Source organism: Atractosteus spatula, chromosome 5, assembly GCF_055471065.1.
Source record: "Atractosteus spatula isolate fAtrSpa1 chromosome 5, fAtrSpa1.hap1, whole genome shotgun sequence".
NCBI lineage: Eukaryota > Metazoa > Chordata > Actinopteri > Semionotiformes > Lepisosteidae > Atractosteus > Atractosteus spatula.
Window position 1 is genome coordinate 13958371 of NC_142710.1, and position 18591 is coordinate 13976961.

The following is an 18591-nucleotide window of genomic DNA, read 5'->3' on the forward strand; positions in this document are numbered from 1 at the left end:
ACAGAAACCTAGAGGATGTGCGTTTCCACACCTTGCTTGTCTGGGCTGATGTTAAAATGAAATGGAGACATCAGCCTCCTCAGCCCCGCCGCCACACGGTGTGGGATTGGGAAGGTAGAAGCCAGAAAATTCAAGAGGGGGAAGAGCTCGACTTTGATGACCAGCACCTTCCCTGTCATGGTGAGGTCTCGTTCCTTCCATTTTTGGTCTTGGCCCTTTACTGATCGTTCTGGTTTTGACTCTCGGCATCCTCACGGCTTACGGCTCTGCTTCTGGTTTTGGCTTGTTTACCTACGGCTCTCGGACCTCGGATTGCTCTCTCGACTACGCCTCTGGAGATCGCCCTGGTTTTCTCACTACTATTCTGTAACACCCGCTGCCCCAGTACAGTGGTGTTTCCTACGCAGCAGCGTCCCGTTCCAGGGGGCGGAGTCACATGGTCCCAGCGCCCACAGCTGGGAGGAGCCATTGTGCCCCGGTGTGGATCTTACCTCTGCGTCTCCCTGACACGGAGAGATTTCTGTACCCCTGCGTCTCCTTTATGCATAGAAATTTCTGTACCTGGGCATCTCCCTTACACGTAGAGATTTCTGTACCTCTGCGTCTCCCTTACGGGTAGAGATTTCTGTACCTCTGCGTCTCCCTGATGCGGAGAGATTTCTGTATGTCTTCGTCTCCCTTACGCGTAGAGATTTCTGTACCTCTTCGTCTCCCTTACACGTAGAGATTTCTGTACCTCTCTGGCTCCCTGATGCGGAGAGATTTCTGTAGCGATTGTGAATGCACTTCCATTTGTGCTGTCTCACGTACTCTAGTTCAGATTTCTGAATGAGAACTACTTTAAAACCAGCGGTTCTGGTGCGACCCAAATGCCCAGTGTGAGTGTGGTTCTGCTGTTGTACCCAGTGTGTCAGTGTTCTGATATTGTACTCCGTGTGAGTGTGGTTCTGGTATTGTACTCAGAGTGACAGTGTTCTGGTATTGTACTCAGTGTGACAGTGTTCTGGTATTGTATTCTGTGTGAGTGTGGTTCTGGTATTGCATACAGTGTGAGAGCATTCTGGTATTTTACACTGCAGAATGGCTGGTTACTGACACAGCAGGATTACTGTGCTGCAGTAACACGCAGGATGAAAGTAATTAATGGTGTTACTACCCTTTCCAATGAAAATGTCTGTGCAGTACATTGGATTCAGAGAACCGACATTCTTCATGGATTAACAGGCAGTGGGCTGGGAATCATGTCTGTAAACGCTTTCCGGAGACCGGGGTAGCAATCACTTCCAGATTTTTGGCTGCTTTTTTTGCAAATAAAAGGCAGCTTGTTTTATACAGAACCACGCCTGCCATACAGCAATGCATAGTTGCCATGGAAAGCCTGTAACCTGTAATGGAGATGTAGCTCGGAGCTGCTCCCTGCCCCCGCCCCCCTTCTGCCACAGTTCCACCTAGGTCTTGAATTGATTTTGAGTCTGAAACATACAGCTGTGTCCCACTGCGCTGTGTCTCACTGGACTGTGCCAGTCTCAGTTCTATGTGTCTCAGTGCGCTGTGTCTCACTGGACTGTGCCAGTCTCAGTTCTATGTGTCTAAGTGCGCTGTGTCTCACTGGACTGTGCCAGTCTCGATTTGCTAAAAATGAATCGATCAAAACTGCCTACATTCCTGGACATTGTCTGGAAACTCAACACAGAAAGATCTAGTCCAAAATCAAAGCAGGATAGCTAAATGCCACACCATCATGCCACACTCATTGAAACAACTTCTGCGCAGCAAGAACTATCACGTTTTTTAGCCGTGGGAAACAGATCGTCATGCTGAGCGTTCGAGAAGAGTTCTGGATTTCAACTCTAAACAGCCTGCCACCCAGTGGTAGAATAAAGTACTACATGTACTACTAATAAACTTTATACAGAGCCTTTGAAAGTCACATCTTAAAGCGCTTTACAATAAGAAAGAACTAACCTCACGGTGGTGTTTTGTTTCTGGTGGTTTCCATCTAATTTTAAAATAAGCCCAACTGCAAACAAGTGTTTGGAATGCAGTAGGAATGTAAAATCAAGACCCAGACACCAGTTAAGGAGAGGGACCTTCTAAAGAAGAAGGTTTTGGGTCTCGATTTGAAAGAGCTCAGAGACAGCGACTCTCTGATATCCTTGGGGATAGAGTTCCAGAGGTTTGGGGCGCACCAGGAGAAGGACTTGTCACCCACTGATTGTAGACGGGCTTAGGGGACAGACAGGAGACTAGAATAAGATGAGTAGGATGAGAAGTGGGGAGTAGGATGATAGTATGTCAGACAGGCACCAACGTGCCAGGTAATTCAGAGCCTTATAGGTGAGCATTTTGAGGATTTTGAAGTCGACACAAAAACCTACCAGGAAGCGAGTGCAGGGACACCGGGATAGGAGTAATGTGATCACTCACACAAGACCCGGTCAGGATTCTGGCTGCCAAATTCTGGACATACTGGAGTTTGTTCAATGTGGATTTAGATACCTTAGCAAGCAGTAACTCAGAATTACAGTAATCAATTCTAGAAAACACAAATGTGTTGATCAGTTTTTCAGATATAGTGAGACACAACATATTACGTAGTCTGGTGCTATTTCTGAGATGGAAGAATAATGTTTCAACAATATTTTAGTAAAGGGTGACAGTCACTGGGCCAGTGATAGATGGCGATTCAGGGACTCCAATATAAGTTTGATTAAATGGTAAGGATGGTGTTCCTTAATTTTCCTCACCATATGGAAATCTATTCATCCATTTACTAAACACTTCAGGGGAGCTGGAGCCTATCCCAGCAAGCAACGGGCACAAGGCAGGGTACACTCTGGAAGGGACGCCAGTCCATCACAGGGCACACACAGACACACACACTCACACCAGGGCCGATTCTTCCAGAAGCCAATTCAGCTAAAATGACTTTGGACTTTGTGAGGAGGCCAGAAGAAAGATACGTGAACAAGAGCACACAAACTCCACAGAGATAGCACCCTAGGTCTGGAATTGAACCTAGGGCCTCAGCACTGTGACACAGCAATACAAACCACCGCAACACTGTACCAACCACTAATAATAATAATAATAATAATAATAATAATAATTGCTTACTGGATGATGCGACGGCAGCCATACTGCACCACAACGCTCACCACACATCAGCTCTCAGGGGGGAGGAGAATAGTACACAGAAATATAGTTATTAAATGATGCAAATGTATTATTATTGTTTTTGTAAGTGCTGACATCTTGTGGTCGTTTGTGGATAAACTCACGCTTTAGACAAGGCAAAGAAAAAATAAGACTCCCTCTACGCTCCATGTCATTAGGGATTTAAACCTCAGGGTAGTGTCTTGTTTCTGGTGTTTCCGTCTTTTTTATTCTTATTATTTGGACATCAGTGTTCAGATGTGTATGATTGAGAAGATGATTATTAAGGAAATTATTTTTCAGGCTCTGCTTTTTTAGTAGGAAGATGAAGATGGGGGGAGGAAAATTATTGGGTTAGACTTTTCTAGTTTGTTTGTCCATTTGTCATTAATTGATCCCAGGATGTCACCCAGCCCTTTTTTTGAAAAACATCAGAGTACTGGCTTCAATAACATGGCTGGACAGCTTGTTCCACACTCCCACCACCCTTTGTGTAAATCAGTACTTCCTGCCTCTTCCTATTTTAAATACACTTCCCAGGAGTGTCCACCTGGGTCACTTTCTTTCTGAAGAAGTCCTTCTGAAGAAGACAATGATAACAAAGACCTTTCTGTCTGTGTTTCTTTCACAGGGATTGAAAGACTCCTGCTCCAGAAAGAAATCAGAGACCAAAATTCCCCCGGCCTCCCCAGTCTTAATTTCCTGGAATTGTGACCTCCAGCTCCTTGGACCCCTGATCGGACCTTCTCCAGCCCATTCTCACACCCCTCACACTTAAAGAGGCACCACGACTGGGACATGCTTTATCGTCTTGATTTGCAGAGCAGGATTAAACTCCACCTGATGCTTTGCAGCTCACAGACTGACACAGCTCCCCACTTGACCCTCTTTATTATTTCTTTAGCAATTCATCTAGCCCTGCAGTACTCATTCTCCAGAACTTTTTCTTTTTCTTCTGCTTTGACTGTTTGACACCTTCCTATAGTCTTTTGCTTTGAGCGTTTAGTCCTATCCCATCCATCCATTTTCTACATACTTCATCGCGTTCAGGGTTTTGGGTAACAGGCTCAGGGCAGGTATGTGTCTGATACAAACACCAGCACACACACACTCAGACCGGGGCCAGTTTTCCTAGAAGCCCATTAACCTCCAAGCATGTCTTTGGACTGTGGGAGGAAACCCATGTGAACACAAGGAGGATGTACAAGCTCCACACAGACAGCACCCCAGGAATTGAACCCAGGACCCCAGGGCTAACCACAATGCTAACCACTGTGCCACCCCTATTCCTATTGCATTTGAGTAATTTGTATTGCCTTTTAACTTGATATTATTTCTGTAGTTTATATAAAACATTGTGTAGAATGTTATAATCCATTATATAATAGGCCATCTTATAATGGCTAATGTCACTTCATCACTAATGCAGCTGAGAGAGGGAGCAGTCTGGTAGGCAGAGATCAGCACTGTCTTAGATTCATATAATTGCAATGTTAAGAGTCAGAGCAACCTGTGTCCAGTGATTTGTTTGACAGGAGGCAGCAGCACAAGGTCTTTAGTCTCATCACCAGAACAGAAGACAGGACAGATCTTCTCCCCCTGATTGAAGACCATGTCAGTGAACGTGAAGATGTGAGTCCTGGACTCCACTGTGTAAAAGGAGACCTTCTTCTCCTCAATATCCACACACACCTCCATCTCCACAGGCTGACGCTCGGGGGGGAGAGAGGTCTCAGTGTGAGTAAGAGCAGGGAAAGAAGGCTATTCCCCATCCAGACTCCAGTAACCCTCCTGGGGATCAAAGCTGAACCCCCCTCTCCTCTCTGCTGTCTCTCTGCTCACTCCTATTCTCCACCTGTCATTCACCTCCACCTCCCAGCAGTGTCTCCCTGAGGAGAAGCCCAGCCTGCTCACGACACAGAGCACATGATCAAATGTCTGTGGAGTGGCAGGAACTCTCGGATTCTGACCCACTCTCACCCTCTTCCCGTCCTCAGACAGGGAGAGAGAACAGGGAGCTGTACCAGGGTGCAGAGTCACGTCCGCTGTGGGAATAAAACAGGAGACACACACTTTACAAGTCTCAGTATCGAACAGTTTACAGCTCTGCTCTTCAGTACAGTGGGGTCACTGCCCTTCAGAAACTGACTCTACAGGCCAGTGTATTAAACACAGTTAATTTCAGTGTGAAGGGCTTACCCATTCCTGCACGAATGAGAGAAATTCCCATAAATAAAAAGACATCAAATCCAGCACACTTATATGATTGAGATAATTACAATAGAGGAATATTGCAACAGCATCATCTTAATTGCAACATTTTATCTTCATGTGAATGTAAATTAAAAAGACATTAAGTGATTATGACAATACTCACATTTTCCTTGAGCCGTACAAAGAAATAAAAACAATTTCCTACAGAATAACTACAAACAACACTGATTTATTCACCATGTGCTGCCTTCTTGTGATATAGTCTAAATTTCAACTGTTTTTCTTCCTCTGAAAGAAACAGTCAGTAACAATGACACTCTTTTAAAGAGCCACACTAATATAAATATAATTGAGATTCCCACAGTGTCTCTTCTGTGTAAGACACAGACAGTGGGGTATTACTCATGCTGATTTCAGCTCCACACTCTTCAAAGTGCCCATTAGATGCTGTTTCTGAGTGGTGACTGAACACACTGTGTTCTGGAGACATGGTGACCATTAACACACCATCCTACAGTGTGAGGATCAGGAAGGAGTCCAGCAGGAAGCTCCTGGGTGTGTTGGGCTGCTTTGAGTTTCCTTCTCAGAATAGATGATCTGTTGCTCAGTGTCGCCCACTGATACTCATGGAAGAACTCCTGAGACACTGCAGGCTGACTGACCTCCACTGGATAGAAGCTCACAGAGAGACTCATCTGAAGAGAGAGAGCTGATTCTGTATCTGCAAACACAGCTGCTGTAGGACAATATTGGTTCTGACTGATAGAAACACATCCCACAGTGTTCTTGACATAGTGTCTGTACACTGACCCCTGTTCTCAAGAGCAGGGTGTCCTGTGCTGATCGTGAACTGTCATACAGTGGTGTTTAAACCCCTCCTCACACAGACATTCAGACACACATCTCTAATGAGCACATACTGTCCATTCTCCCCCACTGGATCACCAGAAGTGCTGACGCTGCTACAGCACAGCTGCCACCCTCTGCAGACACCACCAAGCTGAAACGCCGCCGGTCACCACTAGAGGGACTCAGGAGTGAAGGAGTTCGGTTCAGCTCTCACTTCCCTGCCTGCAGCTGGCTGGGAGTGCAGCTGCTCAGATAACTGACAACAGGATCCACTTCTTCACACACATGGTGATGGGAGCGTGGAACAACATGTTGTTGAAACCAATACCCTGATTTCTTCCAAGAAATAACTGGATGATTAACTACCATTAGTAAGTGGATAATTAGCTACAAATAATTCTTAAAGAATGGGATCCTCTCGTCTCAGGGACAGTGGCCTGGGGATAGAGTTCCAGAGCTTTGGGGTGCAGCAGAAGAAGGCTCTGACACTCATAGTGTAGACGGGGGACAGATAGGAGACACAAAGCAGACGACCAAAGGCCATGAGGTGGGGAATAGGATAGTAAGTCAACCAGGTACTGAGGTGACAAGCCAGGCAGAGCCTTATAGGTGAGCAATTGGAAGTCAGCTTGAAGCCTAACAGGAAGCCAGTGCAATGACCCCAGGACAGGAGTAATGTGATCACTCGCACTAGATCCGGTCAAGATGCTGGCTGCTGAATTCTGGACATATTGAAGATTGCTCAGTTTAGATTTAGACACCCCACTACAGTGCAGTAATTTTGACTATAGTTGCAGTAGTCAAAATAGGGAAACGACGAAGGTGTTAACCAGCATTATTGCTACAGTCAGAGATGACAGAGAACATAGTCTGTTGCTATTTCTGAGGTGTAGGAATGATGCCTTTACAATATCTTGCACATGTGGGCCAAACATCAAGCCTGGATCAGCTATCACCCCCAATTCTAGATTGAAATTCAAGTACAGCAGCATCCACAGATAGGCTTACTGCATTGCCCTACATACATGTGTACTTGTTTACTGTAAAGTGCTTCGAGAAGCCACTTTTAAAGGTTCTACAAAAAAATAAAGTTTTTATTATTATTATAGTGAATGGGAGGTGCCGAGAACCATAACTTTAGTTTTGGTGCTGTCAGAATGAAGGAAATTTGAAGTCATCCAGTTTTTTATATCAGAGAAACAATTACGCAATAGATTTGAGTATCATTGAAATGATAATTCTGACCGTGTGATTTTAATAGCTGACCAAATGGGAACATGTAAATGGTGAATAGTAGGATGTCCAATACCGAGGCCTGAGGAACACTAGACTTCAAAGAGCTTACAATTGGTTGTCATGTGTCTAAATGATGAATTTGTTTTTGTTCGTCAACAATTGCATCATCTTACTAACGTCACATTGTTTTTAAGTCCTCTCTTACTGTGGCTGGAGTGCTGTAATGACCCATGTTCCATATTCCCAATTAAATAAAATACCTCCTTGATGATTTACTCAATATAATCTGCTGTGATAATCCACTGGTGGTGGGAGTGGGGAACAAGCTGCCCAGTTGTGTTGTTGAAGCAGGTACGTAGGTGGCACAGTGGTGCAGTGGTGAGCATTGCTGTCTTGCAGCACTGGGGTCCTGGGTCCAAATCTGGACATGTGGTGCTGTCTGTGTGGAGTCTGCATGTTCTCCCTGTGTTCAAGTGTCTTTGCTCTGATTTCCTCTGATAGTCCAAAGACATGCTGCTGGGGGAAGTGACGTCTGGCAATACTGGCTGTGGTGTGAGCGAGTGTGTCTGCCTTATGATGTCCAGGATGTCAGTGCTCTTGTGCCCATTGCTTGTTGGGATAGGTTCTGGCTCCCCTGTGACCCCTAACTGGACAGTCAGAAAATGGATTAACTCCAGAACATGAGGACCCAGGGGGGACCAGGTTCTATTGGTCCATAGCAAACCTCCAAGATCTGTCCATTTGACATACATTTACTGTATCTTTGTACTTTCACTGAGTTTCATTTGTGTTTGAAAAGCTCCCAGGGATATTTTCGTAGAAGCTGGCATGTACTGTATAGGTTCTATAATTTCAGGCCGGGGCTGATGACAAAGGAGGATAATTCTGTATCATATTTGAATGACAATGTGGAGGGGAGCAGTGAGCCCCAGCGCTGTGAGAGAAGCTGGAAATATACTTAATACTGTGACCTGTTGAAGACGACACCCATCTCCGTGATTTCCTTCATCGAACTCCACAGTAAATAAGAACAAAGGTTCAACATTACGCTTGTCACATTTTGTAGTGGCCTCTTTTAAGCCCATCCTGCTGTTTTTGTTTTAACATGGCAGGACAGCTTGTTCCACACTCCCACCGCCCTCCGTGTAACGTAATGCCCCCTGTCTCGACTGGAGGATCTCATCCAGCTGTTTCCTGAGTCAGGGTATCGGCTTTAACAGCATGGCTGGGCAGCTTGTTCCACACTCCCACCACCCTCTGTGTAAACTAGTGCCTTGTGTTTTAAGTTTTAAATGCGGTTCCTCGTAGATTCCACCTGTGCGTCTGGTTCGTGTTTCATTGATGACTCTGAGTAAATCCGCTGGGTTGACGGTTAGGATTTTGAATACTTGTGTCAGAGCAGAAACAGCTTTTTCTAAGAACGCACAAATGACAGGAGGCCATTCAGCCCATACGGGCCCTTGAGTTGCTAGTAGATGCATTTAAATACAGTGATATTATTTTAGATTTATGAAATATGTTGTACCGGACTACACTCCATTCAGTTTGCCCTTCTCCTGAAGTGAGATCTTTCCCCACAGTGTGAACCATGTCGGGGATTTGCACAGTGTGTTAAAGCAGGCGTGAGTGTGCAGCTGAGACCAGAGACCAGAGAGGAAACACCCGAGACCTGATCCGATAAATAAGATGTTTCGATCCCCCTGGGAAACCCAGAAGTGGCTAACTTGGAATGTAACCTGAGATATGAGGAGAGATGATCCTGGCACATTAAAATGTGAAGTGAAGTCCTGGAAATCAAGCTCTTCCTTCCTGAATCCGTCGTTGAGAACACTAACGCCTTTGTTAGAATTTGTTCCACATAGATAAGTGTTGGTTGATCTTATATCCTTGTGGTTTTCTATTGCCCTGCAGACAGCTAAGGGATTAGCAGTGCCAGAGCTGTACAACATGGAGAGATCTGCCAATCAAATGTCTTGCAGTTTCATGGGATTTGCTTTTCGTCTTCAGCATCTCTTTATGACACAACAGACTCCCTCTGATGGCCTGTAATTAAAAAGGCCAATGATACAACCGTGAATTAAGCGACCCTCTGCCCCTTTGTGCACGCTGTAGTGCTTTAAAATCGAATTGCTTGCCACTGATGCACAATAAGCTGCTAATGAAAGAATCCATTTTAGCCCAGTGAACCCTAAACCTAACCTAACCCTAGCCCTAACCTTAACCTTAGCCATTACCCTATTCCTAACCCGAATCCTAACCCTAAACCCTGTTTCTGCAACGGCTCCCGTGGAAAGAGTATTTTAAGACCCTATGCGAGGCGGCCAATCCAGAAAGGAATAGGGAACGGAGTCAGGGAAGACACACAAGGTTTATTGGTGCTCACTGTGATGACAGGGAAGTCCATGCAGAAGTGAAGGGTAGGCATCCACTGCAACAAATCCAGGGGGTTCCACAGGAGAATCAGGAAACAATCCATATATCAGGAAATCCATCCGGAGACAAAACAGGAACAGACACACAAAAAAAACAAGAACTAGGAATACGGGGCTTCGTCCCAGGCCCCGGGCTCAGAAGGTCAGGGTGACTACTACTGGCCTATACCCTCAGACTTCCCCGTGAAGCCTGGTGGTAGGCAGGCCATAAGACAACCATTTTCCAAAGCCGAGCCCCGAAGGCTGGGGGAAGAAAACTTAGATAAGCGACTTAATTAGACACGCCAGGAAGTAATAATTAAAAGGACTACCTAGAGGATTAGAGCGCCCTCTGGAGGAAGGGATGTCGGCCGTGACAGTTTCATTTTGGGGTGCAAAGCACAGATTCCAGATGTTCCAGTCCAGTGGGGTAAGATCTGGTGAGAGGTCATTCCGGTGGGTCATGGCGTCATGTCCATCTCAAAACCAGTTTCGTACGGAAGAAATGTGTATTTTCTGTGGATCCACACTTTTAATCGACCCTGCAGAAACTCATTTTAATAAAACTTCCCCCAAGCTGAAAATCTCTGATACTAACCAAGTTTCATTTAAACCCAACAGCTGGCTTCACCTGTATCCAATGAGAAGATGCATCGCAAGGAGTGTTTGAATTATGAGCTTCATGTGTGATAAGTAACAGGTGGTGGAAGCTGTCTGCAGAAAAGTAACCCTTCATAAACCAGGAGTGATCAGGGTGAACACATTCCTCCACTCGCTTTTGAAAAGTAAAGCCCAAATTCTCATGCTTCATGTCTGCATTAATTAACAAAATGGGCCAACACAAAGCAGGCGGTGGGACATTAACTTCCTTTTCAGATGGTGATGTCACTGATCCTGCGATTATTTTTTTTTTACAGATTTCTAAAACATACTAAGAATTTAGATGTAAATAAGGATGCTAACTCTGGATTTTGTAAAAAAGATTAAATTGCAGTAATGATTTCTGCACTGAGAGACAGTGCATGGGACTGTGTTCTGCAGCACTCACCAGTAGCATTGCTATTAAGATGGTGAATGTAGTTACACATGAAGAGCTTAATATGCTTAATATTATTACTCTTGAGTGTGACTCTTGGCAGTATCATCTTTGAATTAAAAAACTCACCTGGTCAAGTTTCTATTAAGAAAGGAGACACTGGGCGTGTGACAAATTAGATATACCCCGGATCTGATCTTCATTGTGTAAGTGAGGACTTGATGAGTATTTGCACTTTAAGGGGCTGAAGGCATGATCAACTTTTGAGGAAGTTGTCTTAAAAATATGAAGGGAAAATCAATACTTCTATTGACTGAAGAGGGCGGTGATGATATCTTAACCGACAGCACGGAGCAGTTATAAGTGAGCGCAAACTGTCCCGACTCTCGCTGCTCTGACAGAACAGGCTACTGCAGACAGGAGACACAGCGGAGACGCCCCGATCCTCCACAACATGTCCTCTTCCAACACAAGACTGGGAACGGTCCTCCTCTCTCTCACGCTGATCTCTTGGATCGCTGGGGCTGAGTGCTTTGTCATCAAGAAGGTAAGCTGCTTATCTGCTGGGGTGTCTTGGCTCACCCCTAATTAATAAGCCATACGCAATTTGAACCCTGTGCTGCATGAATCACCAGCACTTTAGTACAAGCAGTGCAGGGCAGCATCTATCGCAGCAGGGACAGTAACCCCACAAGGTCAGTTACAGTAACAGTAATATTTTTGTGTCTTCCCAAACTTAACGGTCTGAGGAAAAGATCTGATAGGACTTTCTTAGTGACAAAATATACTGTATATTTTCTTATTTTCTTATAGTTTTTTTCAATGACAGTACAGATGGCTCCTTGCTCAGTTTTCTACTAGAGACCTTGTGCTAATGCAAATGCTTCACCATGAACTTATTTAATCGAGGACAGTGGTTTCAACAACATGACAGGGCTGCTTGTGCCACACTCCCACCATCCCTTCTGTAAAGAAGCGCCTCCTGTTCTCAGTTTTAACTGTGCTTCCCTGTGTGTTCTATTTGATAACTCTGGTCCATGTCTTACTGTTGTTGTGTCCAACAAAGGAGACACGATCCAGGTGTGTATGAAGCAGGCATGTTCTTTACTACGTGTGCACACGGGAGCCAAAGTCGATGAAGCACTGACTTAACTCACTGATACAAAAGGATGCTTTTTATACAACACCACAAACAGAAAACCCACCCAGAACAGTTCCAGTACAATTCCATACCATATACAGTATGGTGTCAAGCCAAGATACATGATAAACTGTAAGAATATTCTTGGGTTCCTTTAATTATTGTTTAAGCAGGCATTATGTACTTCTAGATTTTGTTAATCATGGCTTAAGCAGATATCAGGCACTCTCATTTTTGGTCAGCCTGCCCAAAGCTGGCTCTGCCCTTCCTGTTCCGGGCATGCAGCCAGCTCACACTTAAGTTGCAGTTAGTAATTTTCCATTATTCTAGCAGGATAGTTAGTAAATGATGTTAGTAACTTATTTACACAGTAAAAGCAAACTAGTGAATTAAGGGAAATAAATGTTTGATCCCTCACTGTCCATTCTGAAGAATGGATTGACTCTGTTGATGTCTTTCAATACAGTTCAAAATGTTCAAAGATTCAGTTCCTTCAGTCTGTCAGTGTGGGAAACTCCCTTCAGACTAAAGAGCCTCAGTTCCTTCAGTCTGTCAGTGTGGGACACTCCCTTCAGACTAAAGAGACTCAGTTCCTTCAGCCTGTCAGTGTGGGGCACTCCCTTCAGACTAAAGAGACTCTGTTCCTTCAGCCTGTCAGTGTGGGGCACTCCCTTCAGACTAAAGAGACTTAGTTCCTCCAGAGAGACGTGAGACATTCCTTATAGCTCCAGAATGTATCTGGTTTCTCGTCTCTCACTGATTCCAGAGCTGCAACATCTTTCATATAGTGTGGCGACCAAAATTGTACTTGATATTCTAATGAGGCCTTACTAATGAATTATACAGTTTATTCACTCCCTGGATTTAAACTCTACACTTTTTACTCTATACCCCAGCATTCTGTTTGCCTTTTCAATACAGAGCTGTGTGCCTTTTTCCTGATGAACGATCCCTGCGATCCTGTTCCGAATGTCATTTCAGTGCAACCTTCAAGGACAGTGGAAGAATGAGCTGGGCTCCAACATGACTCTCAGTGCTCCAGATAGAAATGGCTTTTTCACCGGCACCTACCTCACTGCAGTGACTGCCAACAAAACCCTGGTCATCAAGCAGTCACCACTCACGGGAAACCTGAACATGTTCACTGCCAATGCTCAACAAAGAGTGTTTGGATTCCTGGTCAACTGGACTTTTTCAGGTAGGGGAATCATTTTCTAGTGTTGTCTTCCCAAACTTTCAGTTACCTTCTCCTACCTGTTTTCCTACAAAGTCTGTCTATAATGAATCAAGATTTCCTGGCTCGCATTTTCATACCTTAATATTCTGCTACAGAGGTGTCGTTCTTTCAAAAAGGGTTTTGAAAAGTGCAGGATCTGCTGCCCTCCTCTGGCCATTCATACACCGTCACTCAGCTGGTGTCTGCAGTGTAAATCCAGCCAGCGGGCAGCAGCTCTCCAGGAGCGCAGTCAGACAGCTGTGTGTTCTTGCAGCAGAGAAGGGCGGCAGAGCTGCAGGCTAAGCCCCGCCCCATTGTGGAGATGTTTCATTCACAAGCACCAAAGTAGTGGGCGAACCTGATGACTGTAGGAAATGCACATCCCATTAAAAATGAAAGTGTTGAGATGATGGCACGCTGTCTCTCTCACAGCCTGTGTGGTTTTTGTGCAGACTCTGTGACCTCCTTCGTCGGGCAGTGCTTCGTGCAGAAGGATGGCACTGAACGCCTTCAGACGACATGGCTGCTCAGGGGCTCTGCGGCCACAGAGGCAGACAACTGGTCCCAGACCAGGCGAGTTCACTGCGTGTTCATTCTGGGGCAGGTGGCGCACTGTAATGCTCAGTACTCTTCTTCCCATCATGCACTGGGTCATCAGTGTCCGGGACGAGCTGGGAGGGGTGTTGACCCCTTCAGACCAAAGGGCATCTTTTCATACGATTCAGACAGCTGTAGCATTCAGTCTCTCCACACTGCCTCTATGGCCACATTTTGAGTGGTCAATTGAACAGATCAACTTTTAGGTAACGCCAGGCTGACCAATCTTGGCCTGGACATCTGGCCATGGAATGGTGTGCTGAGATCTGAAAAACATGAAAATTAATTAAAACAACTACCGATAACTCTGATAAAAAACTGGCATTTAAAACTGCTGGAAGAGGTGTTAGTGGGGCCAGTAGGGGGCGCTCACCCCAGAGTCTGTGTGGGTCCTTATGCCCCAGTACAGTGACAGGGACACTATACTGTAAAAAGGTGCCGTCCTTCAGATGAGATGTAAAACCGAGGTCCTGACTCTCTGTGGTCATTAAAAATCCCAGGACGTTTCTCGAAAAGAGTAGGGGTGTAACCCCGGTGTCCTGGCCAAATTTCCCATTGGCCCTTACCAATCATGGCCTCCTAATAACCCCCCTCTCTGAACTGGCTTCATCACTCTGCTCTCCTCCCCACTGAGAGCTGGTGTGTGTGAGCAGATTGGAGCATCATCCAGGTGGGGCTGCACACTGGTGCTGGTGGAGGGGATCCCCATTACCTGTAAAGAGCTTTGAGTGGAGTGTCCAGAAAAGCGTTATATAAGTGTAAGCAATTATTATTATTATTATTATTATTATTAACATACTTCTTGATGTTTTTCATGCACAGGGTCGGCACAAATGTGTTTACTCGTCTGTGGTGAGAGATCTCAGAAGAAACCAACAGGCGTGGGCCTTCAGTCTGCAGGTTCTCCAGTACAGTGTCAGTTTGCAGTTTGCAGGGTTGTATCCTATAGAATGAGTCGTGACTCCACAATAAAGCATTCTCTCGTTACACTGTGTGCAGCCAGCAGCCATTATTTCACTTTCGAAATGACCAGGAGGAAAACAAACATTTGATGTGGTCAGGTCAACAGAAATCAGCTTTATTTCTACCATGCCAGAAGAAGATAAGGACCTAAGGAATCCACTGGAGAGAGGGAAATATTTCACAATCAGGCCTTGGGCATCAACTCCACAATCCATTACCCTGAACCATGTCGTATTATTGTCCACGGGGGGGAATTTGTTTTGCGGCACAGTCCAACACAACACAGTGACAAACACACATCAGTATCAATGCCGATACAGCAGTGTTACAGGAGATAAGAGACAAGGTAGTGACGCTGCATTGTTTAAGAGTGTGATTGCAGTGGGGATGAAAGGTTTCTGAGTCTGGTGGTTTTACACCTGGGGGCACAGAGGCGTCTCCCAGACGGGAGACGTGTGAATTCGCGATGGAGGGGGTGAGACACACACACTCCCTGATGCTTTTGGCTTTCTTAGTCACCCTCTGTTTGTAAAGGATCCTGAAGTTGATTTTATTTTTTATTCTTATATTCTTATATTCACTAATTTATCCAGCCTGTTACAATTCCCGGTACTTATGTTGCCACGCCAGGAAGTGAAGCAGTATGTTAACACACTTTCAATGAATGATTTGTAGAAAAGTGTCAGAATAGTTTCATCTACCTTGAAGTAGTTCAGGTGGGGAGCTGCGTCAGCATGCGTAGGCTGCAAAGGGACAAGTCATAGGTTTATTCCATGCTGAAAAAAAGAAGAAAGAGAACGGAACGTTTCGGCCGTGGAGCCTTCTTCAGGTGTGAAGAAGGTCAGCCCGAGACCGACCTGAAGAAGGCTCCACGGCCGAAACGTTGTGTTTTCTGTCTTCTCTTCTCAGCATGGAATAAACCTATTACTTGTGCTTTTGCTACCTTAAAGTAGCTGAGTTTCCTAAGAAAGAAGAGTCTCCGTCGGCCTTTTTTATAGATCGTGCCACAACGTTTCAGGTTATTGTCAATGACCAGTCCCAAGTACTTGTAGTCATCGACAATTTCAACAGGCTGACCTTCAGTTACAGTGGGGGGGGGGGGGGTTGTATTTTTCCTAAAATCAATTGTGTGCTTTTCTATTTGAATAGTTATAGATTAGCTGCCATGCATTACAAAATGCTATAGGGAGCCCAACTCCACTGATATTCCAGACCAGACAAGTGTGGCTGTAACTTTAAGGAAGGAACGGTGATCTCTCTTGCAGGAGATGGGAGACCTGCGCAGTTCCAGGTTACGGGCTTCAGGGCTGAGTTAGCTGGTGCAGCTACTTAACACCCTAGATCACAGCTTTAAAACCGCAGCCTGAGAGTGTCACAACACCTCTCAGAGCTGGTGAGCACCCTTCAGTTCAGTTTGTCTCGTTCAGCAGCAACAAGTTAAATAACAGACAACTTGAAAAAAGCAAGTCAGACAAGCAGTGTGAGAAGAGAAAAAACAGCTGTGTGAGCCAGTGGTAGGGGTAGAGTTCAGTAACCTGACAGTTTGTGGGATAAAAACAGTCTCTGAATCTGGAAGTTTGTGCCTTTATGCTCCTATAACGTGTACCAGAGGGAAGGGCAGAGAAAACTGAGAAAACAGGATGACTGGTATCCTTAGTGATACTTAAAGCCTTCCTCAGACAGCGAGTTGTAAAAATACAGGTAACAGGTTTATTCCGTGCTGAAAAGAGAAGAAAGGAAACACAACGTTTTGGCCGTGGAGCCTTCTTCAGGTGTGAACACAAATGGTAGAGCGCTCGCTTAGCATGCGAGAGGTAGCGGGATCGATGCCCGCATCCTCCAGGTCCGAGTCTGGAGCTCTGGGAGCCGGGTGCTCTCCTTTAGCCTCTGCGACTTCTGATAGGTTCTCCTCCGCTGAACGTCCTTCAGCTGTCAAGCATTGAAGGGCCACGCCTCCTTCCCCGCCTCAGTCTGCACTGAGTGCGTCTCCGGCATTTTCTCGTCCAATTTGGCAGCTTAGCAAATGCAAAGTATATCCGAGCGAAAACAGTGCTGAGGATACTCTCACGAATCCTTAGAAGACGTGCGTTGGATCAACGATTGCTAAACATTCACATTCGAGCCATCAAGCTCGTAGTTTCCCTTCAAATATTGAAAGCTGTCAGCGAGCACATCACGCTCTGCGGGACGCCCCGTATTTTGAGTACTTCAACAGAAAGAAGAGCAGACAGCTCCACAAACATGCGAGGCGCAGAGAGCGAAAGGCGAGCCCCGCACACGTTTCGGTGGCTGAGAGGGGGCAGTTTTTGCTTCTGCATTTCTCAAGTAATGACGCATGACAACAAGCGTTCGCGGTGCTCATTTACGACATAGTGGTGACGAGTTTTCAGGACGTGTTCTCTTGAACGAGCAACGAGGTTGCCGCCTTGGACAGCTGACTGCACGCTGTCATTGTGCCACGTGATGAGGATTTACCAGGCTCCTTCAGTCATCAGTCACCTTCCATCGTTTGCCGTAAGCAGACGCTGCGAGGTGATGTGGATATCAGTTCCCAGGAGTGTGGCAGAGGAGGAAAAGGGCTCGTCCGGGATTTGAACCCGGGACCTCTCGCACCCGAAGCGAGAATCATACGCCTAGACCAACGAGCCACAGCGACTCTTCCGCTTTTGTGTTGTCAGCGAGCTGGAGGACGGGGCGAGGCGTCATTCGCTCGTCTCGTCAGACCTTCATCAATAAGTCAAGAAAGCCGACTGCCTTGCAGGCGAAGGGCAGTGGACGGCGCCCGGTAAGAGAGGAACAAGCGGCACAAGGCGACGTCGAGGGGGAAGGCACAGCGAGGGGGATTAGCTCACATGGTAGAGCGCTCGCTTTGCATGCGAGAGGTAGCGGGATCGATGCCCGCATCCTCCAGGTGTACGCTGAGAGCTCGGTGTGCCGAAAGGTGTCCTTTAGCCTGTGTTCGCGCCTTGCGCCGAGAGTGTGAAGCGTTTAGCAGCCACGCCCCCTTTTCATCTTCTCTCTGGCTTAAGTGCGTCTCCGCCACTCTCTCTTGACACTTCATGTCAGCATGTCAGAGGTCCCAGTGATGTTTTTAATGGCTGAGTGAGGCCACGATGCTGACGCAGAGAGGCCATTTCAGCCAGAGAGACTTGTGCTAGGTGAGCTGTGAAAGACAGACTCGCGACAGAAACAAAGCCCAAAAGTCTCGGTGAGATCAAAAGGCAAACACAACACCCAGCAGAGGGCGTCGCAAGATTAGGGAACAGGCGTCTGAAATCCGTGTGAGGCAATCTTTCTGGCCGGCACACCGCAGCTGGCCTCGTTGGCGCAGCAGGTAGCGCGTCAGTCTCATAATCTGAAGGTCGTGAGTTCGATCCTCACACGGGGCAGGGCTGCTTTCTTTCTTGCTCTTTTGAGACACTGGCAGCAACTATTCGCTCAGAACCACGTCTGCTTGCCTACCACGTGGAAAGCGTCACCTTTACACGGGAGAGGAGCAAAGCCGCACCCCTTTCCTACATAACATTCACATTCACAATTAAGTCCAGAAATGTGTCCTAACTTTCGCTGGCGCTGCTGTCAGCCTGCCCCTGATGAAGCCAGTTCAGAGAGGGGGTTATTACGAGGCCATGACCTCAGTTTTACATCTCATCTGAATTGCAGGAACATTTTTTTACAGTTCAGTGTCCCCATTACTATACTGGGGCTTTAGAACCAACACAGACTGCAGGGTGAGCGCCCCTGCTGGCCCCACTAACACCTCTTCCAGCAG

The 18591-nt window shown here is 46.2% G+C and overlaps 1 protein-coding gene and 3 non-coding genes across 4 annotated transcripts; 3 read left to right on the forward strand and 1 right to left on the reverse strand.

Annotated features, from left to right (window-relative positions):
* Positions 1-11356: 11356 nt before the first annotated feature.
* LOC148834236 (avidin-like) lies at positions 11357-14712 on the forward strand. The gene is made up of 4 exons (XM_088916976.1): positions 11357-11449; positions 13025-13241; positions 13712-13832; positions 14679-14712. Exons 1-4 carry the CDS (start codon positions 11357-11359, stop codon positions 14710-14712), a joined length of 465 nt encoding a protein of 154 aa, XP_088773102.1.
* Positions 14713-17395: 2683 nt separating this feature from the next.
* trnap-cgg (transfer RNA proline (anticodon CGG)) lies at positions 17396-17467 on the reverse strand. Its single transcript has one exon. It is a non-coding gene; the product is annotated as a tRNA-Pro (tRNA).
* Positions 17468-17656: 189 nt separating this feature from the next.
* trnaa-ugc (transfer RNA alanine (anticodon UGC)) lies at positions 17657-17729 on the forward strand. The gene has a single exon. It is a non-coding gene; the product is annotated as a tRNA-Ala (tRNA).
* A 406-nt stretch (positions 17730-18135) lies between these two features.
* On the forward strand, positions 18136-18208 carry trnam-cau (transfer RNA methionine (anticodon CAU)). The gene has a single exon. It is a non-coding gene; the product is annotated as a tRNA-Met (tRNA).
* Positions 18209-18591: the final 383 nt, after the last annotated feature.